This window comes from Nelumbo nucifera, chromosome 3, assembly GCF_055504915.1.
Source record: "Nelumbo nucifera cultivar China Antique chromosome 3, China Antique-T2T, whole genome shotgun sequence".
Lineage (NCBI taxonomy): Eukaryota > Viridiplantae > Streptophyta > Magnoliopsida > Proteales > Nelumbonaceae > Nelumbo > Nelumbo nucifera.
Genome location: NC_142651.1, coordinates 27,568,398 through 27,592,742, shown reverse-complemented (window position 1 = coordinate 27,592,742; position 24,345 = coordinate 27,568,398). Strand labels below are relative to the sequence as shown.

The 24,345-nt window shown below is 36.5% G+C and overlaps 1 protein-coding gene across 1 annotated transcript; it reads right to left on the bottom strand.

Moving 5' to 3' along the window:
• Window positions 1-11,451: 11,451 nt before the first annotated feature.
• Window positions 11,452-23,943, bottom strand: LOC104602282 (nuclear localized protein). Its single transcript, XM_010265941.2, has 7 exons — window positions 23,190-23,943; window positions 23,002-23,078; window positions 22,784-22,846; window positions 22,568-22,669; window positions 22,291-22,356; window positions 12,459-12,543; window positions 11,452-12,235 (listed from the first exon to the last, which is right to left on the bottom strand). Exons 1-7 carry the CDS (start codon window positions 23,737-23,739, stop codon window positions 11,691-11,693), a joined length of 1,488 nt encoding a protein of 495 aa, XP_010264243.1. The 5' UTR covers window positions 23,740-23,943; the 3' UTR covers window positions 11,452-11,690.
• Between the last annotated feature and the right edge of the window lie 402 nt (window positions 23,944-24,345).

Below are 24,345 nucleotides of genomic sequence, written 5' to 3'. Positions count from 1 at the left end.
GCATTGGGACCATTTCCTATACTTACAGGGAGATATTCCCAAATCCAATGTGCCTGTGAGGGTGTTATGAGGCGCACTGTGTGAGGAACAGATCCCAACAACAACAACAATGGTCCCAAAGAAAAAAATAATAATAATTTTTGAAAAAACAGCAATAGTAAAATACCTCTAAAAAAAGCATTAATTCAAAACACTTACCTAGATTTTCCAAGGACCAAATTCCGTTAGTTCCCTGATATTAGAATTCAGCAATGTTGTTTGGACTTTGGACCGGATTACTGAAAGCAAAAGCTGCACACAATCCGTTGAATCTTAGTCGCACGTTGGGAATATCTCCCATGAATTTAACATACATACGGTGGACTTAAATATATCATACATTCATACGTCACTAAAATGTTAAAAACTGTTAACATGTATGTGATCTCACGTGACCCATTTAAATTTAAATTTAAAAAAATAAAATAAAATAAAATCCTATTTTATTTGAAATACTTTGAAGTTCATTTTTCTCCTACAACCCATGTCACGTGAGTGGTATCTCAACTTAAAAAAAAAAAAAAAGGGTGTGGGTGGTTGTACTTAATTAAGTTGTTATTATACCAAATGGTGTATCCCATGATTCATTCCTTAAACCTAATCCGAGACTATTGAAAACTTGAAAGCATTAAAGGATTCAAGTTGCTGTAATTTTTAGAAAAAGGATTAGGATCAGTTTTTAATTTTTTTTTCACCGACGACGAAACAAAATAGGAAATGCAAAATGGGATTAATTAGCAAATCCAATTACACAAGTAAGGAAGAAAGAGACGTTGATTTGCCCTTGGCATTGACATTGGGAGTTTGGTATATCCCATTAATCTGTCCAAGTAGAATCAAACTAACTTTTGACTCTAGCTAGTAAATTCATTTAATCCCACAGGAACGGGTCAAATTGCCATCTACTTCAAGGCAAAGACAATTTGGTTAGAGAAGTCAATGGGTCAAGTGTGGTTCAAGATGAGCAATATTTGTCCCAAATTGGTCATTTAATGGGTTCCATATAACAAGACCTAGAACCGTCCATCAACCGAAATAAATGGGTCTGACCTAATTAGACCATATGTTGATAAAAGAAGTGTTTTTAACCAAAATTATCTTATATGCAATATATAGAATTCATCCTTTTGTGCATGAAATATAACAAAAATTATAAGAAAACCAGGAGGCATTTATAGATTATTAGTTATATAACCAGTACAAGTCTGAATTGGTTGAGAACAGCAAGAATTTGTCCTGGCCCAATTATTGATGAGGACAAAACCACAGAACCAGAAATTACATAATTAAGGCTATGTTTGGCCGGGAGTGCTTAGGTTAAAAATAAGTACTTAAAAACAAGTGCTTGTTTGAATAGGCACTTATTTGCATTTGGCACCCAATTTTTCCAAGTGCTTATTTTTTAAAACAAGCACTTATTTTATATTGGAGGTTTGGTATTTTTTCTCTTTAATAAGCGGTTAAATAAAAATTTGTAACTATTGTGTCTTTCATTTTCTTTCAAATTTTTAAAATATATCCTTTAAAAGCAATTTTATAAAAATACTTTTACAAAAGCACTTTTAAGAAAGTACTCTTACGAAAGTACTTTTGTGAAATACTTTTATAAAAGTGCTTTCATAAAAGTACTTTCGTAAAAGTACTTTCTTAAAAGTGCTTTCCTAAAAGTACTTTCATAAAAGTACTTTCTTAAAAGTGCTTTCGTAAAAGTACTTTCTTAAATGTGCTTTCTCAAAAGTGCTTTCTTAAACGTTGTTTTATAAAAGTGCTTTCATAGAACTACTTTTATAAAGTTCAACTAGGGATAATTTTATAAGTGGTATTTTAAAATTCAACTAGGGATAATTTTGAAAGAAAAAAATTGAATAAGTGCTTATTGTATAAGCACTTGAAAAGAAAGCTAGAAATTTGAGATTAAAAAATAAGCCCTTATTTTTAAAATAAGAATTTATTTTGAGCTTATTTCCCAAATACCAATAAGTGCTTAATGGCCCAAATAAGCACTTATTTTGATTAAGCACTCCCAGACATGGCCTTAGCTTTATCAGGTAGACCTAACTCATTGACAGCTCTAGACTTGCTTAGATGAAAGTTTATCTATAGAAAACCTCTAATAAGTATAGGACACTAAGAGAAATATTTTGAGAATGTGTGATATTGGTACAATACCCAACTGACTTGTTAGAACATGTAACCTTTTTGCTTTATTAATGATATTGGGCTTATTAAAAAGAAAAAAAAAAAAGATCCTATATCAGGCATTGGTTACTGGGAAACAAACTATATTTGCAATAACAACACCCCTCTATATTTTTTACCCCAAACTTTAATCCAGCTGGAGGGGCAGCCATCTTAAAATTTTATTAATCAACCAACACCAAAAGGACATGAAAATACAAGGAAAGATGTAGCCCACCTTGTCCCAAAGCCCTACAAAAATCACACTTTCTATCCCTCTCCACCCAAAGCCCCTCTATTCCACTTAATCCTTTAAACCTAAGTTCTGAAAATAGCTAGGCTCATCCATTCATTCAAACTGAAGTAATTGTGGGTAAATTGAACTCTTGGTAGGTTGAGATAAGTGGACATGAAATAGGCAATAAAATAGGGAGAGAAATTAATCGAGATTATTTTTGTGACAAAAATTACTTAATAGAGTAGACTAGTAGTCTAGATTAAATTAATCATTTTATTCCCTCTCATTAAGTCTTATATTTAAGGTATCAACTACCACTTCCTATCTATTAAAAAAAATATCATTACCTCTTTATTCAACCCTATATTTAAGGAATATTAAATAGATGAGCCTTATGGAATTTTTCTTGGCTAAAAAACCCTATTATTGAATTTAGTCCTTCTCTAACCTTCAGTGCATAAAATGTAATTTGAACTACTACTTTTAATTTCTTTCAATTCATTCTTATAAAGTCCTATATTTAATATGTTATCCCTAATTCTCTCTTATTAAATCCTATATTTAAGGTATTTTTATTTCTCATCAATAAATTTTATTAAATAAATATATATCCAATAATTTTAGTAATAAAAATATAAAATTATGGACACATCTCTATTAATATTACACATTCATCATATTAAACAAAGATAAGCATGATAAGTATGAAGCATTTTTATTGATAATTGAAAACCATTTTAGAAACAAAACCATTGTCAAGATTAGTTTTGTCATTAAAAAATATAAATGGCTGACAAAATGTATGTATTTTATATATCTATATCCATGTCTATACTACTATTAAAAGTGGGAATAAGATCTACATTTTGAACCTTCTTCTTTTGATAGGGTGTAGGGTGCTACACAAGATGGGGGAAGCACATCCCCCAAAATCATAAAATAAGAGCTAACAAAAAAGGGAGATTGATTACATCCACTAGCAAGTCATTAAAGGCTTCTGGAGCTAATAATCAGTCTGCCACTTGATTTGCCTCACAAAACACACGAGTGTTGAACACCAAGATCCAATAGCAAGTTTACACATAAACACTAATCAATGATAGTTTTCAGCATCCATGGTGGGTCTGTTTTTTCTACAAAGACAATCAATGACAAGCTTGAATTCGCTTTCAATTATTATAGGTTTATCCTTGAAATTAACTACAAGGTTGTGGGCCTCCCAAGCAGCCCAATGTTTCAACTAGAGCTGCTTTGATTTCTTATTTTTTGCTGCAGATATTTAGAATTAGGCTTTTGATTTGTTTGGGTGCAGATGGAACTTACCGAGGTAAATTTGTTTTTTATTTTATTTATCTTTGGATAGCCTACGAAAAGAGGGAGAACTATGTTAAAATGTATCAGAGCAGCCCTCTTCCAAACTATTTGGGAAGAAAGAAATGATAAAATATTCCAAGAAAGGAAAGAAGCCTTGTTTTTTTTTTTTCTAAAGTGTATTTTGACAAGGACTATTCTCTAGCTGAAATCTTTAAAACTCTTTGAAAATTATTCCATTGATGATATTTGGAGGAGTTAGTCAATAGTGGCATTTACTTCTTCCAAAAAGCTCAGAATTCAAGCAATATGGACTCTTCCTATGGAAGGTTTTGTTAAGCTTAATTTTGGTGGGAGTAGTCGGGGCAATCTAGGTCCATTCGGAATATGAGGTGTACTGAGAAATGAGGACAATAACATTCTCTCTCTTTTTTCAGGCCTAGTGGAAATGAAGGCTCTACAAGGGCTGAGATTCTAGCTATTGTACAAGGGATATAGATTGCAAACCAACTTGGAGTGGAGAACTAAATGATTGGAGACTCCAAGGTGGCTGTGGGATGGTTGTCTAACCTAGATAATGTCACTTGGGAATACCTTCTAAAAAAGTAAATTGGTGTACAACAAATATGACAATTAGATTACAATGGGTGGATAGATCGGCAAATGCCTTGGCTGATTCATTTGCTAGACAAGGGGTTTCTTGGGTTACTTTGTATTGGACTTCTTTGTAATTTCTTTATAATATATATATATATATCACTTTGGAAAATAATATATCCCCCTCTATAGTTGGCCCAACCAAATCCATAGATTTTCATGGAAATCTATTTGTTTCCCTTTTCTTTGATAATTGAATCTATTTGTTTAATTGTTTCCCTTTAATATGGTAAGAATTTGGATTAGCACTTCCATGAGTTTTCATTTTCAACTAGAACAATTTTCTTCAAACATTCATGAAACCTGTTCAATGGAAACATAATCCAATTCAACCAATCTAGTTGGGAAAATTTAAGCAACCAAAAGATTGAATAGACTTTTAGGATGGTCAAGAAAGGACATAAATTCTAATTTGCGTATAGAATTGTAATAGTGTGATCTCAAACCCAATTGTTATATATATATATATAACTGCTAGCAAAAATAAAAACAATATACCTAAATTTCAGCCAAGCAACCATGCTTAATGAAACATCCCTAATTATAATAAGAATAAAGAAAACGAAAAAGAGAAATAATTCCATCGCCATTTATAGTAGGGATGTTAGTTCTTAGTTTATTTTTAATCTAAGCATCTTATATTGAACTTTAAGTTAATTGTAACTAAATTTTTATCTATCTAAAAAACTAAGTTGTTTCTAAATTGAAGAGGAAGACCAAACTCTTATTTTACAATCCTTTGCATGTGACAATTTCAAATGATGATGATGATGATTTTAGTGTTCTTATTAAAACCCATGTGACAAAGACAAATAACCAAAGCATGCATATGGTGTACTTGTGGATTTATTGACTTTCATTGGTTTTAGATCTTCCTACTAGTATTAAACTTGCAATTGAATTGGCTAATTATGAGTGTTCATAATCCAGTTTAATTCGATTTGGAGAAGATCTTAGACCAAACTAGTAAATTATGGTCTAAAAAATTCTCAAACTAAATCAAACCATTATAGTATAGAAACCAAACCAGACCAAACCATTTTATTACAGTTTGATCTTGCTTCTAATGCGTTTGGTTTCTAAAATTCAGAAAAACAAACCAAAACCATAAATTAAATTTGAAATTATCCCAAATTGAACCAAATCATTTCTAAGTCCAGACCAAACCAAACCGCCAATTTTAGTTTGGTTTGGTTTGGTAGTAAGAATCATATAATGAACACCCCGGCCAATTTGGTTGGTTGATCTAGCACCCGAACAAAATTTTCATTATGTTTCATCTCAAACCACTTTGGATTTTTTTAGAAAAGAACAAGTATTACCTTGGTCATTAATAACAGTAATTCTCATCATTTGCCATACATAATATGACAAATATATAATATTAAATACATGTTCAACTTTTTTATAAATTTTATAATGATTTCTATATTTTTGACTATTATTATTTAATTTATTACATCACAAGTTGACTTCTTTGACTCAGAGGGAAGCATGGTTCCAAATTTCAATCTATTTTTAGAACATCGGTTTTTATAAGTGTTTTTATCCCATGGTCAAATCAACTAGTCGGATTGGTTGGCCCATTACCTAACTAGGATTTTGGTTCCATTTACCATTAATGACCTGGTTAATTGAATCGTTTAGCTCAATTAATCGGTGATGGATTAATCACTAATTCTCTTTTTTTCTTAAATTTTGTGTTTCATTTTCATCATTAATAAAAATAATTTTATTTATCATATTTTTTAATATGATGAGTATATAATTTTATAGATGTGCCCATATTTATCTACAAAACTTATGTTTTTTATAACTTATTGTATTTTTATCTATTTTTTTATTTTATTATTTAATTATGACTTCATGGGTTGACCCATTTGACCTAGACGACTGAATCATTGACCCAGCACCTAGATGAAAAATCATTTTGCTTTTAGGTTAATTTTAAATTTGTATTCCATTTTTCATCATTATTAAAAGTAGACCTTATTTTTGTTTGATAATATGATGAATATATAATATTAGAAAAATGTTCAAATATTTTCTACAGAATTTATATATTTTTGTATTTTTGTGTCTATGTTTTAAATACTCATTATTTAATTATGATATTATGGATTGACCACTTGACCCAAATGATTTAACCATTGAGCCACCACTTAGACAAGAAAACGGTTCCTTTTCTAGAATGGTTTTAAACTTTTTTTGGATAAGTAAAAAAAAAATTATTAAAAAGAAAAAAAAAAAGAGATACAAGGGAACATCTGAGGCACAGCTCAAGATACTAAGCAACAGAAGAACCAACAAAAAGCCTCGAGCCGGGAAAGAGATATTCACACCTACGAGCCAAACCGATTCCTTTCACAAACAAAAAGAACCAATTCAGAGAAACCCCCTGCCAACCCCACCGTCCACACACCCAAAAACAGCCTAAATCAACTGCTTGCCTTTACCACTCCTACCTTTGCCCGTGAATTGATTTTGCCCTCCTCAAATCTATTTTAACTGAAGAATCAACGTAAAAATCTACCAACTTCCTCAACTTTCTACTCCCTGAAAGACCTCCAAACCTAAAAGCATCATCGGCCTCATCAACAGAAACATTGCTGCTCTTTTTCCCTTTCTTTCTACGACTCCAACTCAAAGATTTTCAGACCCAACTCTCCCCTCCTAAACAAAAAAAGAATACCACACGACTTCACTACATGGATTTCTCGCTTGACAACAAGTGACCCTTTTTGTCTGCCTGACTCCCCAGAAGACACGGCTGACCGGATCTTCTCCTCCTGGATTTTTTTTCTTTGAGACATCGACTAAGGCCTCCAATTCCCTGCTCTCCAGAAGCAGCACAGAGCTTGAACACGATTCCCCACCCTTGGCCAACTCCGTTGCATACTAAACCCTTCTTTCGACATTCCTTTTACAAATCACCTTCAGGTCCGCCCTCTTTGCCACCCCTTTTGTTAAGATCAGGCTCCTCAAATTCCTGATTAAGTTTAAACTTTGTATTCTATTTTCTTCATTAATAAAAAAAAAATACATTTTATTTATCATATTTGTTTTTTTAATATAACAAATATATAACATTGAAGATGTGTCAAATGTTTTTTTACAATTTTATTTTTTTTTTAATTTTTATCTATTTTAAAAATTTTACTATTTGATTATGGCATCATAGGTGAACCCATTTAAAATGGTTGAATTGATTACCGGCCACTTGATAATTAAATCAACTTTGTTTTCAAGTCAATTTTAAAAATATAAGCTTTCATACTATTAAAATTATAGCTTATGAATTTAACTATTGGAATTTAATGATAAAAAAACAAAGATATCTTAAATATAGGATTCAATGAAGAAAAAAGAGTTTATGTCTCGAGGAAATAGAATGAACTAAATAGTAATATTCAAATAGGACTTTTTACAAAATAAATAACATAATTTTAACAAATAACAAATTCAGTGAAGTTGTTAAAATAATGTTGAATTCAGTGAGCGGGAGAAAAACTTAAGCATTGAACCGAACTACCCTTATATTACAAAAAGAAGAACTGCCATTCCCTATTACCCATAAATTCATTATAATCTAATTTTAAAACCTATGCTTATCTACAGAGAGAGAGATTTTCATAAACATGAGCTGCAAAATCCAAATGAGATTAATTATATAACCCAAAACCAAAAGAAGAAATGGAGTTGAATTTTGTAAGAGAGGTGAAAATGTGAAATTGCAAAAATTGTCATTGAATATAATGATGCATGCATTGGGATTTGATCCCTAATCTTGTACAAATTTAATTCGTCTAATTTTTCATGGGAGTGCAAGTATAGGGTTGTGAGAAGTGGAGAGATTGTTGACAAGACCAATCTATATATGCATCTCCTTTTAATTAGTTTGAATAGATGCCTTCTTTGTGTTCATAGGAAGTTGAAGTTCTCATTTCTGCCCTATTTTGTTGACATTAAATAAATCCGTACTGGTACTCGTGGTTCACCATGTTTTTGGCTGGTGGCCCTTAAAAACCATTCCCTGATTTGTGGGAAAAAGGTTGCAGAAATGGGGAGGGGAAAAGGTCTGAGGAAGATGAACAGTTTCTCACTTTTGTTCTTTTCTAATACATGGGCATTGTGGTCCCGAAAAAACTCTCTTCCCGCTCACTGTATATGCTATTAATTTCCAAACATAACCGAATTTGCCAATACAGCAAACTTGATCATTTTATTTATAAATAAAAACTGCTATTCAAATTACAATTTCCATCATCACATTATAAGACCAAATACAAAACAAAATATCCATTAGCAAAGCATAAAGCAAGGAGAATACAATTGGATCAAATCAAAACGAGAACTCTCTTCCCCACGAGAATTGAACACATCCAAAAATCACATATTCATAGATGTAATAGGAATTACTCATCCCACAAGAAAGTCTGAAAGGTAGTATTAGTTTCCAAATAAAAAATTAACTTAGTTAAGCTGGAATTTAGTGTGCAAATTCTAAGAATTTAGGGTTGTGAAAAATATTTTCTGGACAAGTCACCAATAAAGCTAGGAAGAATCCAACCCCACTCTCTTATTCAGCCATGATTTTTAAGTCCATGCATCCCTTTCAAGGGTTATGCATGGAAGACCATCTACAGCACTCGGTGGAAAGTGATCAATTACAAGTTGAAGGGGATAGATGAGTTAAGAAAGATAAAAAAGGACTTGAATAAAAGTAATAAAAAATGGTTTAAGAATTCATAATTTAATGATGGATATGGCACTGAATAGAACCAAATGACAAAATAGGATTCATGTAACGGACCCCAAGCTTTGATGATAATGATAATCCCTTTCAAGGGCTATATAAATAACAAATCCCTAATTTAACATGGACACATCTTAAGTTATGGGCAAGAGTTCTCCATCCCTACTTGTGAGATGTGAGAGTAGGCTAGTAGCATTATCAATTTAGCATGGGCTAGACGATCACTCTTATTCCAACAACCCCATAAGAAAGTTACATACATAGTTTATGATATGTACTAGTAGCATACTAACCACTGATCCAAGTACTTTTTCTGTCATGCCAAATAATATACCAAATATATAGTACCTGAAGGCTTAAGTTTTTCTAGTGGATGTCTCAATTAGACCTGTTCATGGGCCGGGTGGCCCGACGGGCCGGCCCGGCCCGGCCCCCGGACGGGCTTGAGCATGTGTTTTAGCCCGTGGGTTTGACCTCGGGCTTAAAATCCTGAGCCTGACTATTTTACGGGCCGGGCTTGGGATTTGTTAAAAAAGCCCGGCCCGGCTCGACTTTTCCTAAACTACCTAACCCTAACCCTAAATACTTAAAATTTTTCTTTTCATTCTCCGTTCTCACTCTCACTCTCACAGAAGCGGCTCTCATTTCTCCCTCTCAACTCTCAAAACCGGTGAACCTAACCCACCTGCAAACTCAGTCACCGACGGCCGATTCCACCAGAAGGTCCAAAACTAGTCATCTCTCTCTTTGGCGGTGATCTCTCTCTCTCTCTCTCTAGCTGGCACCGTTTTCATCTTCTTTCTTCTCATTCTTAGTTCTCTCTCCAACCAGTGGCCCAGCACCACCAGAACCCAGGCGCACCGTTTTCATTTTGCGAACTCAGGCACCGCCGCACCGGCGGCTGGCACCACCAGATCTAGATCGTCTCTCTCTCTCAAGCGATGAGCTCTCTCTCTCTCTCTCTCATCGGCACTGTTGTGTGTTGTCATCTTCTATTTTCTCACTTTCTAGGTTTCTATTCCCACTCTCAGACTCCCAGGAATCGGCGAACTCAACAGGCACCATTCTCTCAGACAGCACCGGCACTCAGACTCCCAAGTCGGGCTTTGGGCTCGGGCCCGAACTTCGGGCTTTTTTGAGGGCCGAGCCCGGGCCCAAGTTTTAGGCCCGTTGGTCGGGCCGGGCTCGGTCTCGGGCTTGAAAAGTTTATGTTAATAAAGAGCAAAAGCCCGACCCGAGCCCGGCCCGGCCTGGCCATGAACAGGTCTAATCTCAGTATAAGTGCTAGTACCGGTACCATGTACGATAGACCATTTATAACAAATGCGCCGGGCATGAAAGTAAAGCTAAAGTGATGGGATCTCCGAAGGTGGTTGACACCAACGATGGCACCAATGGATAAGAAACGGTGGTGGTGTGACTGGTGCCAGAGGTACTGATGTTGCCAATTGGTGGTGGTACTGTGGAGGGATGGTGGCAATTAGTTGCTCCTGAGGACTGGGTCCACCCCACGCAAAGGTTTTATCCAGTCCACCCCTCTCAACACCCCAGATAGAAGGGGCCAACATTGGGTAATGGTCCCCGCCACTCAAACCTTTGAACACTTTGGGCCTGAATTTTAAATGAACCGGACCAGATGTTGGGCTCAAGTCTCTTCATAATTTAATAAATGATTTTAATGCTTCAACAACAAGTATTACCAAGGCCCAAGCATTTTATGATAACCCAATCTCATGTCAGATTTATAAATCAGAAATATGTTCACTTTATGGCTAAAAGATTGTTGCTTTGAAGCCAGAATGCATCCCATCTATTTGCAAGATCCATGCCCTAACCAACCTGTTTTTGGTGGTCCTAATTAACCTGTTTCTTTATTTTGTTTAGCCAGTTAGCTTTCAGTAATTAATATGATAGAACAGCATGATACTTTTTTTTGCTAGTCTTTTTCAAAGTATAAACTCTAAAAGTATACAAGCATACACAGCTTTTTCAAAAAGAAATCTCCTTTCCCTGATTAAGACAACTGGGACAAAACCAAGTTCAAAAATTGATACGCACGATACGCCGGTAGGGGCATATTGGTACATTTTTTTTTTACTTTTTTTCAAAACCGGTTAAGAGGGGCTGGTTTAAGGCTCCTCCACCCCCTGAACCGGTCAGAAGCCCGATACACCCCCTGTAGGGGCGTACCAGGGAGCTCCCGAAACGATAAGTATCGGCCAATACAGGCCGATACGTGTTGATACTTTAAACATTGGACAAAACAACAGAATAAGGTCAATTCTAGAGCATTAACATATCCAAAATCTTCTTAAACCTGATCCCGCCAAGAGAAGGTGGCAACTATTGACCACACCTATCAGCATTCTTAGAACTGGCAGAAAACAGGTAATGATGTAAAATAGAATGGAATTCAGATGTTTTTCCCTGCTTATAATTAGTTTTTTTTTTTTTTGGTAATGCAAATGTGCAAATGTGATTTGACATCTATACAACAAATTTACAAATTTGTCACAACAGAAAGGTATCATCATCAAAACCTGCTGCAAAAAGCTCCTCAAGTTGTTCATCTGTCCACTGTGGGACTGAAGCTTTTGAAATCTCCTGCTGCCTCTGATTTTTAATTCCAATACTTTCTATTTCACACTCATCAGATTCATTAACAGAGTTTTCTGCAACAGAAGCATTTTTATGCCCACTGATGCCATTAATGTTTTGCAATGGTGTACCTTCATCTGGGCATCTACCATTATCGGCCATTTTCTCTGCTTCACTGTTGGCATCTTTTTTGGCAGTCCCCTTGGAGATTTTTTCAATTGTTTCCTGTCTCACTGCCAAGAATTTCTCCAATGCAGCAGCACATCCATGCCTACTACTGCTGTGAAAGTTGAAGCTTCCAATTGCTGGATCATGTTTCTTCAATTGTCTATCGGCATCCACTGTCCCTACTTCATTTCCATCCATTCTAATTGTATGCCTCAAAATTTCTTCAGGTGCTATCCGTCTCACAGGTGATGATTTCTCTGCCATCCTAGATCTGATTCCCCTGCACTCACCTGATCGTGAGAGCTAGATCAGTAGTATACATTTCTTTGTTCCACAGGGCTACACAACGGGGGGTAGCCCATCTCCCAAACCTATAACCCCCCACCACCACCAAATCCTGGTGAAGGCAGGATTTTAACCCAAGTCTCCGCTACAACCAGCCAGAGACCTTACCAACTGAGCCAGCTGGCACCTTCAAGGTAGATCAGAAATGGGACTATAAAGATAAACTACCTGTATCAGCAGCAGCAGAAGCAAATCTCACTGTAGATGCAGGATAAGTTCTTCTTGAAGAAGGTCCACAATCTTTACTTATGACCTGTTGTTGAAAGGAAAAGATATACTAGTCTTGTGGGTGAGATGCTTCATCTTATCTGTTGTAAGGATACAGACAAATGATAACAAGACTCTCCTGGAAAAGAACACAAGAGTAACTGTCCTATAAGCCTGGTTTATCAGTATAATAACTAGGTCTAATAATTCTATCAAGTATCAAGTATTAATGTGCTTTAAAAGTTATATTTTGACCAATTTTTAACTAGTGGTAGGAAAGGCTTTGGGACCTGTTAGTGTCACAGTAGAAGTTTAGAAGTGCAGAGAAGAGATGAGAACATTATGGCCAACTAAGTTAGTTGCATGATCAATGAAGAAAAAGTACTATGGTTCCTAATTGTATATATATCAAAGCAAAAAAATGGTGTAAAAAATTGTGCTAATTATCATGGGGTTAAACTTATGACAATAGTAAGAAACTTTAGGAGAGTGGTTGAGGACCGTCTAAAGCATGAATCTAGAGTATCAGATAACCTTTTTGACTTTATGCCAGGAAGATCAACTATTAAAGTGACCTTTCTACTTGGGAGAATCATCATCATCATCATTAGCCCAACTATATGGGGTCAACTACATGAATCATGTTTTGCCATTCCATTCTGTTTAATGTCATATCCATTGTTAAACTTCTATCTAGGAGAACATGAAAAAAAAAATCAAGGAAAGGAGGAGAAATCTCTAAATGGTATTTATTGATTTATAAAAAGCACATGTCGGGTCACCAAGAAGGTGATCTGATTCATGGTAGGTTTTGCAAAAGAAAGAGGATCTATACATGCATTGATATCATCAGTATATTTTTAATAGGGAATAACCAGTTTGGAAACTATGACTTTCCAACAAAGCTCAGTGGGCAGCCCAGTGCATGAGGCTCCAACCAATGCAGGTAAGGGGTGTCGATTGGACTGGATTTGGTCCAATCCGATCCAGTCCAATGTGAGTCCATTACAAATGGACCAGGTCCAATCCAATCCAATGAATAATCCGGACCCTTTTGAACTGGTCCAATTCAATGTTCGGACCATCTAATTTGTTCAAATTCATTTTAATTTAAATTGGTTTCAACCCAAACCCGGTCCATTGATACCTATATTCTTATCTTATATCAATGGACCAGATATTGGTTTAATCCAACCAAATCCAATATAAATTTATTGCGGACGGACCAGGTCCAGTCCAATCTAATAAATATTTTGGACCGGATTGGTCCAATCCACTGTCTTTTTGGTCTGTCCAATCCATCCAAATTGATTTTGGACTGGACCCCGTCCAGTCCAAAACTGGTCCATTGGCACCCTTAAATGCGGGGTCTGGGGAGGGACAGATGTACACAGCCTTACCCCTGCACATACAGAGAGGCTGTTTCCAAAGCTCAGTGCTTAATCCATATCCTATTGCATTAGTTATGCATTATAAAAAATGCCCTTACAAGAACAAGAACATACCTGTTGTGCATGTTATTTACTGATGGTATGGTTTTGATTGATGAGACTGAAGCGGCTAAATACAAAGCTAAAATGGTCAAGGGATGTATTGCAATCAAAAAGTTTTAAGAAAAGGACCATGACAGAATACATGGCAGTATATATGCATTGCATTTTGGCAACAAATAGGAGTAGCAATGGGGATGCAATTTAGATCAATGATCAAAAAATGTCCCAAATTAATTTATTACTTTGGCTCCACCATCCATAATTAGAGAGAAACTAAAGGGGTTGCTCATAGAACTAGAGATAGTTGAAATGGAGAAGTGCATCTAGGGTGTTATGCGATTAACATGTACCAACAAGACAAAGGAAAATTCTATAAAATGACTAGAAGGCCAACAATATTATGTGGAACTAATCAGGAAACAATAATTCCATAATATGACAGTAACTGGGATGAGGATGCAAAGATGGATGAGAGGCAAAACTAGGAAGAAAAGAACCAGAAACAGACACATCTAGGAAGACAAAGGAGTGGCCAAGTAGAACTATTAAAGCCGCATTTGCTTGAGGTGTAAATAGAGAACCGAGGTAAACTTTACACTCCGGTCTGATTTTGCTAGCATTTGGATGTGATGATGTTTTACATCGGTGGAAAGTTACCACCGATAAAATCGATGTAAAACTCCATCTTCTCAAAACTCGATGGAAACTTATATTTACACTTTTACACCATGATGACTACCAAATGACAACAGTGTAAATCTCAAAAAATCAATGGTTCCCTTTTACATCGTTCAGAAAACCGGAAGCCTCTTTTTTATCAATAACCAGAAGGGGCTGCATTTGGGCCTAGGTATGCCTTTTAAATCACTGAATGTTAGTATTAATCAATTACTAAATGAGGGGTGATTAACTAATATGGTATCCCAAGTTCAGAAGACCATTATTTGACTGGGAGGCGGAAGAGTATATTGCAATGCTGGACAGACTAGAAAAAACAAAAGTATCAAGCTCTTCAATGGATAAGTTGTGGTGGAAGGAGTATAGGAATGAAAAATTCTTTTTGAAGTCCCATGCAGCTCTAATTTAAAATCAACAGGAAACCTACACAGGTTGTAAGTGTATGGGATAATCCTATTCCACCAAGAGGGGAGGCTTTTGCATGGCTGGTTGCTATAGACAGTTTTTTCATCCCTTAATCAGCCGAGTGACAGTTAGGAGTTGTCTCTTCCGGTCAAGGAGGTCTGGAATAAACCCATTCCGCATAGGGTGGGTGGTTTTTTCTGGAAAGTGTTTCTAGAGAGAATTAATACTTGTGAATTACTGCAAAGAAAAAAATTACCAAAATGATTTGTTTTTATAAATGAAATTTACCAAAATAAATTAATGCAAAGAAAAAGACCTAATTGGTGTCTTTCACCTCATTTGTGCTCTGTCTGTAAGGTCAATGGTGAGAATTGCTATCATTTATTAATCTCCTGCCCTTTTCTTCTTCAATTTGGGAATGGTTTCTTTCTTTGTTTGGGTGTAGGTGGAACCCTCCATCAAATGTACAAAATCTGTTCGCCTCTACCTTTGTTAGTTGGCCAAAGAAGAGGGGAAGAATATTATGGAAGTGTACAAGAGCATCAATTTGTTGGACAATTTGGGAAGAGATGAACCAAAGAGTTTTTTTTTTTTTTGATGAATGTGTAACTAGAGAATTTTTCTTGATAAAGAAAGAAGCAGGGATGCTATTATTGAAGCCACTACCATCAAAGTAGTTAGGGGTGGCAATTTCTACCCTACCCAGTGGGTACCTGCCCAAACAAGGCAGGTTCTTTTGCTTGAAGGATGGATTTCGGGACAGGTTTTGAGATTCTACAACCTATAAGAGCACAGGTAGGGTACGGTATTAGGCTAAACCCAACCCTCCTTGACCCGCATATTGTTGAAAAACATATGAACTTTATATATTAAGTGTTGAATTTAATAATATTTTGAATTTTATGTGAAGGATAATTGATAGTTTATGTATTTTTATGTGCCTTGATCAATTAGAAATTTTGTTGTTTGCTCATGTTATTTTACTTATTTATTGCTTATACATAACAAGAAATAATAGGAAATTAGATGCAGGTTCTAAACCCAACCCGCCCTACCCTTGAATGAGAGGCGGCTAGGGTCAGGGAGGGATTTTCATTTTCATGTGTGGGGAGGGTTTGGATTCTCAAAATCCAACCCGCTACGGGTTTTGGGGTGGGTACAGGTTGGGAGGTTTAGAGAGGCAGATAGGGTCTAGAATTTACAAAACCCTCCCCGAACCTACCCTGTTGCCATCCCTAAGAGTAGTCCATTGGGTGAAGACACTGGATATCAAGATCTTTAGATGAACAATCTATGTCATTTTTTTTTAAGATAAATAAAGAAAAAACCATTAATAAAGAGAAAAAACTACAAACAGTGATGAGAAGTCACCACAATCAGAACAAAAAAACCCTGCCCTAGCCAACCTCAAGCACATCTCCCCCCTACCCCCACCCAAATCCAAATTGAACAAATAACAGACCCAACAATTACCACCCAGCTCTCCATCTAGAAACCCAAATTACAGACTACCCAAACTTAACGCTCCATCCCAAAATACGACAAAAAATCAATCACTGCAGTCCAGCATCAGCAACATTAGGCACCTCTTGCTTTTCTTTACTTTTTTTTCTTAACCCTCTTGTTGGTTCCCACCCCAAATAGACCCACTTTCAATCTAGCAAAAACCTTTGACACTGGCACAGGTCTGTTGAATTTTTATGTCTAAATCTTTTAACAGCAATACAGCATTAGGATGGCCTACACCAATCTTTTTATCTCCATTCTTTTCATTTTACCCTTCCAAGCTCCAAGACTGCGTTTTTTTCAAATATTTGCTCTGCTGTCATACTACCTCCCTTATATTTGCTCTGCTTCTTTCCGCAGTTTGTCATCCTCCCCCCCCCCAGTAGTAGTAGCTTCTGAAGCAATTAAAGCCTTCTTACCAGCATTTGAACCTTCACCTGGAACCTCTTCCACTTCCCGGAAAGCTTGCCTAGCAAAATCCTCTCCACCCAAGTAGAGTAGTCCCAAAATCTTGCTTACCTCCACCTCTTTGTTGATCACTGTTTCCAGATAGTCCATTCTCTCGATTTCATGAGTCTTGTCCATAACGATCTCTCCATCCTCCTTTTCCGTTTCCGATCCATCCACTAAAATATACATTCTGTAACTTCTCTTTGGATACATGCAATGGTTGCTCCCATTTCTAAGAGATTAAAAGGATAAATCACAAGAACTGGCCTCCCTCCATCATTGCTCAAAATCTGAAAGCCCCCTAAAAATCCACATACCAAATTAAAAAAAAAAAAATCAACATTTAATTTACCAATAGGACTATAAGAGAACCTTGAGAAATTAACACCTAAGGAGGTTTTGGAAACCACAAATCTCATCGTGCATGGATACATATAACCCATAAAAAGAAAAACAGGCAATATTGCTCATGTAGCTTCTTTAACTAACTGTTCAAACAGCTGAAATTGTTATAACATTTGGGAAAGTGAGTGAAGAGAGAGAGAGAGAGAGGGAGAGAGAACTGGAGTCCTAAGCTCTGTTATGTGAATGAAAACTCTACAAAGTTTGTAATTTCAACTTTCCCTTTTCATGACCACTTGTTATTCCAGATGCATCTTAAATGCATAGCCAATCATCCCAATATTATTCTGAAATAATTTGAACCAAAATAACAGATTGGTTTCACTAGACGATTAGTATTTGGTTGGGCTACAAGGCTATATCCAAGGAGGATATATACGAGGGGGAAACAACCAATGTTAGAACACCTGTGAGAGAGGCATCACATTTTACAGTTACAATAGGTCTTCACCAAGGCTCAACGCTTAATCCTTATTTATTTGCAAAGAAAAAACATAGATTAATTGACTAAACATGCTCAGGATGAAGTCCCATGATGCTTGGTGTTTGCTGATGGCATTATATTAATAATGAAACAAACGAAGGATTAAATGCAAAATTAAGTTTGTGGGAAAATACCTTAAAACCAAGAGGTTTAAGTAGGACAAACACAGAATATATGCTATATAAGTATAACAACAACAACAATAAGAATGCAAATCAGGGGACATTTAGGATTGAAGACCAAGAGATAACTCAATGTGACATTTTTCCTTTACCTTGGTTTGATAATTCATAACAAGAGATTGAGGAGGATGTCGCCCATAGAATTAGAGCATGATGGACAAGATGGAGGGGTGCATCTGGAGTCTTATGTGATAAGAAAATAGTACTCAGGTTAAAAGGAAAATTCTATAAAACAATTGTAAGACCAGCAATGCTGTATGGAGCAGAGTTTTGGGCAGTCAAGAAACATGTTAAAAAATGTGTGGCAAAAATGCAAGTGCTGACATGGATGAGTGAGAAAATTAGAAATGATAGAGTCAGAAATGACGTCACTTGAAGGAAGACCATCTATAGCACCTGTAAGAAAGTAGACTGAAGCAGTATTTAAAAGGCATGCCTGAGGCGCACCTAGGTGCACAGGCAAGGCGCATTTTAGGGTAGGCGCCTCGCCTAGGTCCTAGGCGCAGCCCATTCAAAAGGCGCACGCCTGGTGCGCCTTTTGAAAATTTGCCGCTTTTTCCTTTTTTTTGAGTCTGGCGGCACCGGAGCTTCGAGAATCCCCTATTTGGTAATATTGTCCATTCATTCATCCTAATAAGATATCTTCTTAAAAGCAATTAAAACTATAAAATTAATATTTTTTGTGTGAAAACTAAGAATTTAAGACCCTAACATGGACTTGTTTGGGCTTGCCTCGAGGGGCGTGGCACAAAGGCGGCTTGTAGAATTAGGAATGTAATATGTCACATTAGCTACTTGATTAAATTGAGAAAAAAAAGAGATTGTGGGTTTTATATGCTTGAAAATGTTTTATATGTTTGATTTCATTTTTAAATTCTCATTTGAATATGCTTTACATATTATATTTATGTATTTTAATTTTAGATAATAGGTTTTTTAAAACATTTATTTTAAAACTTAAGTTTATATTTTTATTAATATTATGTTTTATAATTTTTTGAGTTTTTTTGCATTTTTTTTTGAATTTTTAACCTTTTTTTTTTAAATTGTGCGCCTTGCGCTTTTAAAATACTGGACTGAAGATGGTTTGTCATGTGCATAGAAGACCATCTATAGCACTTGTAAGAAGAAGTGATTTGTTGCAAGTTGAAGGGGCTAGAAGGGCTAGAGACAGACCAAAAAGGACATTGGTTGAAGTAGTAAGAACTAAGAAATTTAACAATGGATATGCATTAAATAGAATAAAATGAAAAAAGAGGATTTATGTAGTTAATGGTTAGGATAAGCTTAGATGATGATGACAATGATATAAAGTCCAATCTTATATACATAGTAGGAGAGTGGCATCACCACTCCATCCTAATTAGTAAAAAAGTGGATTAGGTATATGAAAGGTCCAATCTTGTAGCTATGCAAAATAAACAAAGGCATTGGCTCAAGCAGCTTGAGCCATTGTCTATTTATCAATCAAACCTAACAGCACAAAATCAAAACACAGATTAAATGGCAAAAAACAGATGAAATCTCTCACCCTAGAGATTTTAGACCTATTAGCTTGGTTGGTAGTCTCTATAAGATCATATCCATAGTTCTCTCTCTTAGACCCAAGGAGGTTCTCCCAACCCTGATTTCCCAAAACCAAGGACTTGCAAATTAATGTGTCCAGGACATGGAAAAGTCAAAGAAGAAAGGTTGGGTTTGAAAGTTAGATTTGGAGAAAGCATACGACATGGTGGATTGGTCTTTTCTCGAGGAGATTCTAGTGAAGAGAGGGTTTGGGGAAAGATGGAGAAAATGGATTATGGGCTGCTTTTGCTCGTGCCACTACTCAATTCTAGTGAATAGGGTATTTAAAGATTTTTTCCTAGCAAAGAGAGGCATTCGGCTTCGGCAAGGTAACCCCCTCTCACCCTTTCTCTTCACCTTGGTAATAGATGTTCTAAGTAGGCTTCTTGTTAGAGTGGATGATAGGGGTTTACCAAGGGGAGCTAAGGTAAGGAGGGAGGAAGTAATGGTTTCACATTTACTTTTTGAAGACTATGTGAATTTTATTTTATTTTTTTTTTTTTTTTTTGGTGATACTAATGAGGAGGTTGTTGTGAGGAATTTAAGTTTACTCATCCAATGTTTTGAGAAGATCTCCAACCTTAAAGTCAACCTTTCCAAGAGTCTCGTAATGGGTATCAACTTGGACCAAAGAGTTATAAAACACTTTGCATTTATTCTGTCATCTCCTCTTGGCCTATGTGTTACCTAGGGTTACCCTTCGAAGGAAACCCTAGATCACAAAATTTTTGGAACCCTATAGTAGACAAATTCACAAAGAAGCTATGCCCTTGGAAAAAGTCTAAAAAGGACCATGAGGAATTTTCTTTGGGGAACCAAGAGAGTCTAAAAGAATCACTTATTTAACTGAAATTTGGTAAGCAAAAGGAAGAAGGATGGAGGTTTGGGAATGGTAATGGGAGAGATTGTGAGATGAAATTTATCCTTGTTGGGTGAGTGGTTAGAAAGATTCCCCTTTAGATAAGGACAAATTATGGCATGTTATAATCAAAAGTACCTATGGTCTAGATTTTAATGGGTGAGATGCAAAACCAGTTTAAGTTCTTTGTTGGCCCCCTAGAAGTCAACTTCCAAGTTATATCCAACCTTCATCTCGAAAGTTCGTTATGATGTTTCAGATGGTAGAAAAAATAGATTTTGGGAGGACCTCTAGTGGGGCTATTCACCACTGAAAGACCATTTTTCTCATATTTATGCTCTCTCTTTAAATAAAAACAAACTTGTATTTCATTGTGTAGTTTGGTGCCAAAGCCTCTTTGGGATTTGGGTTTCAGAAGGGGCCTAAGGGAAAGTGAAATCTTTGAGGCATTGAATTTAATTCAATCTCTTAAAAGTGTCTATCTCAACCTTTCTACCTCCGATAGCAGGGTTTGGATTCATTCCCCATCTGGCATTTCTCTTGTGCTTCTTTCTTTTAAGTTCTACTTCCTCATCTTCCCAATTTGGGTTCTTTTCCAGTCAATGCCATTTGGTGGGGTCCACTCCACCCAAGATTAGAGCATTCTATTGGGAGGTTTATCATCAAAAAATAACACTTGTGAGGTCTTGAAGAAAAGGAGCCCAAATGGGTGCCTTTCACCCCACGTTTGCTGCCTTGTTGGTCAAGTGGTGAAACTACTCTTCACTTGCTAATCCCTTGCACTTTCGCTTCTAGAATTTGGGAGCATTTTCTTAACCTTTGTGGATGTAGGTGGATTCCTCCAACAGATTTGAGTAGAAAGGGAAAGATGCTTTGGGAATGCACTAGGGTCGCTATCCTTGGGCAATTTGGGGAGAAAGAAATGCTTGAAGGACGAAGCCAAACAGCTAAAACAGTGATAGAAAATATCAAAGCCAAGGTTGTTTCTTAGGTTAAAACCATGAATATCTTTGTCCACTACTTGGTTGATGATTTAATAAGATGTTAGCATCAGGTTGCTAACTCATAAGGATGCAAACAGATCGGATCAGATTTGAATCATGGTATATCCGAATCCAATCCGATCTGATTGGATCTCATAAATGCTGATTCAAATTCGAATCCAATCAGGATGTCGGATATCCGAATCTGATCCAATCCGATTTATTTTAAAAATAATAATAAATTATTAAAAGGAAAAGAAAATATAACAATTTAAATAAAGAAAAACAAAAAAAACAAGTATTTTTTCAACTATTTTCATATATATATATATATATATGTATATCGGATTGGATAGGGGTGATCCGAATCCGACAAAATAGGATCGGACTTCAGATTCCATCATGATCCGATCTATTTGCACCCCCACTAACTCGTCCATGGAAAGGCCTATTTTAGTTTGTGATTGGTTTCCCCCACTGCTAAACATGGTTAAGCTGAAATTTGATGGATGCAGTTTAGGTAATCTTAGATTGCCAGCTTTGCTAGGCACCACAACAAGAGTCTTAGCTAATGATGTAAATTAAGGATCAATCTTTTTTTTTTTCTCTGGCACTTGTAAATTATTTATAATTCTTTCCTGTTTTTTAATTTAATAAAATTATATCGTTATCCACTAAAAAAAATTCATTTAGAAAATAACAGTAGCCACACTCAGCACTATATTTAAGTAATCAGAACTGCTATCCAAATTCCAAGTAAAAAAGGAGGAAAAAAAAGTACATACCCTGACCACATTGTTCAGTGTTACGTTTAGATACTGTGCTGAACAAGAAGGGGAGAATACAGCAACCTGAAAGAACCATGCCTTCTGTAAGTTTCTTAACTTTGATGCTACTGTAATTAAAACCAAGTTGTCATTCAATTTTATGGGTTGAAGCATGCCTATGAACCTATCAATAATTCTCTACTAATGAAATGAAACCATATGAACAAAATTGCAACTTATATCATGATAAATGATGTGACATGTGTCAATTATTGGAAAAAGAAGCCTCCATAACCTTTTGGAGAATAATAACTGCTCCTACAGAAAGGCTCCTTCCAAATTCGCTATTAGTGAGGACTTTGCGATGAACGCTTGCACCAATGGTACCAGTAGGGTCCTGAAATCAAAATTTTAGCCGTATTAGCTACAGTAAATGCATATTTGTTGCAAAACCAATAAAGCAACTTCCCACAATTTAGCTTCAGAGTTGTTATTCTATTAGTGGAACTACCTTAAGAGTTACAATAAGGTCACCTAGCCCATTCGACGTGCAGGACTTGATAACTGCAACAACCTAATCAGCAACCCAAAATCGAACATAGTTAGGCCCTAGAAAGCCACTATACCAACTACAAATGTCAAAAATAATAATGATGGAAAAGTTAAGCCAAAATTGCTGGACTTGTCGACTTCCAACCTAATGCTCTATCAAGCAAAGAACAGGGATACCTGAAGAACCCTATCAGATCCAAAGCGGGTCTTAATCGAGCACAAAGGGGTTCTCATAACCCCACCTTTCCCCATATCTGAATAAACCCAACAGAAAATTAGCAATTCATAAACGAGAAAGAAAGGAATTTCGCAAACACAGAAAAGGGGAAAAAAGAGGAAGAAGTAGAAAATAAGCAAGTTTATACCAGCTCCTTCAGATTGAAGGAAGTCAATAGCACAGAGCCACGGATTGCGCTTAAAATCCTCATCGTCTTCTCCTTCTTCTTGGGCCCTCCTTAGATACTCCTGCGTGGGGATTCGTTCTTCGCCGGTGGAAAAATTCTGCCTGTTACGGTCCAGCCGGTGCATAGCGGCCTGAACGGCACCGGCGGGACCAGGAATGAGACGACGCGCACTGGTCGAGGAGGGTTCCTCTCTCTCCTCAACCCGAGGTGAGGATGGTATAGAATGATACTCTAGGGCTTCTGAATCATGGGTTATGGGTTGAGATTGGGAAAAACAGCGAAGTTGAGAACAGGGCTCTTGAGAGAGGGACTGTGTGTTTGAAGAGTAGATTCTTTCCGGTTGTGGTGGCTGTTGTTGTTGTAGTTGTTGTGACGGTGGTGGTGGTGGTGGTGCCGGCGGTGGCGGTGGCGGTGGCGGGGGACGCTTGGAAGGGAGGAGCGCCGAGCAACGAACGAGTACGGGTAGGTCTGTATCGTCTACGTCTAATGCTTCCCACGGCTGCGTTTCCATTTCCTCTGTTCTGTCGAGGAGAATTTGGCGGGAGAAATTAGTCCCGGGATGGCTGAATTAAGTAATTAACTAATTGAAAAGTGAAAACTTGCGACTGCTGATGTGAATCTTATTAAAGACTCCAAGTCAGCCGGACTCATGGTATGAGTAGGTACTCTGGATCTGCTACCCACATCTCTACCAATGGACTACCACATCTGTGAATTGGGAACATCTCTCAATAAATGAAAAGGGTGATATTCGCAATGCGCATCTATAATGTCTTGTGGGCACAACTTCAGATCCGAGCCAATAGCTTAGGGAAAAAAACAAAAAAAAAAACTTCAGATCCGAGCCCATAAGTAGGTTTGGAGCATACTACGTGGTTCAGCTCATTCAGTTGGATCAGGATCCCTAATTTGCTGGTCATAGTTGAGTTCGGCTTCTGTTAGGGCAAGTTGGTGCTCGCACTGTTTCCGAGCAGCCCCCTGCAACTAACCGATTTCAATGGATCGATTTTAGATTGGATCCCGTCCGTCCAAAATTAATTTGGACGGATTGAACGGACCAACAAGATATATTCATTCTTAACAAATTTATATTGGATTGAGTTGGATTAAGCTAATA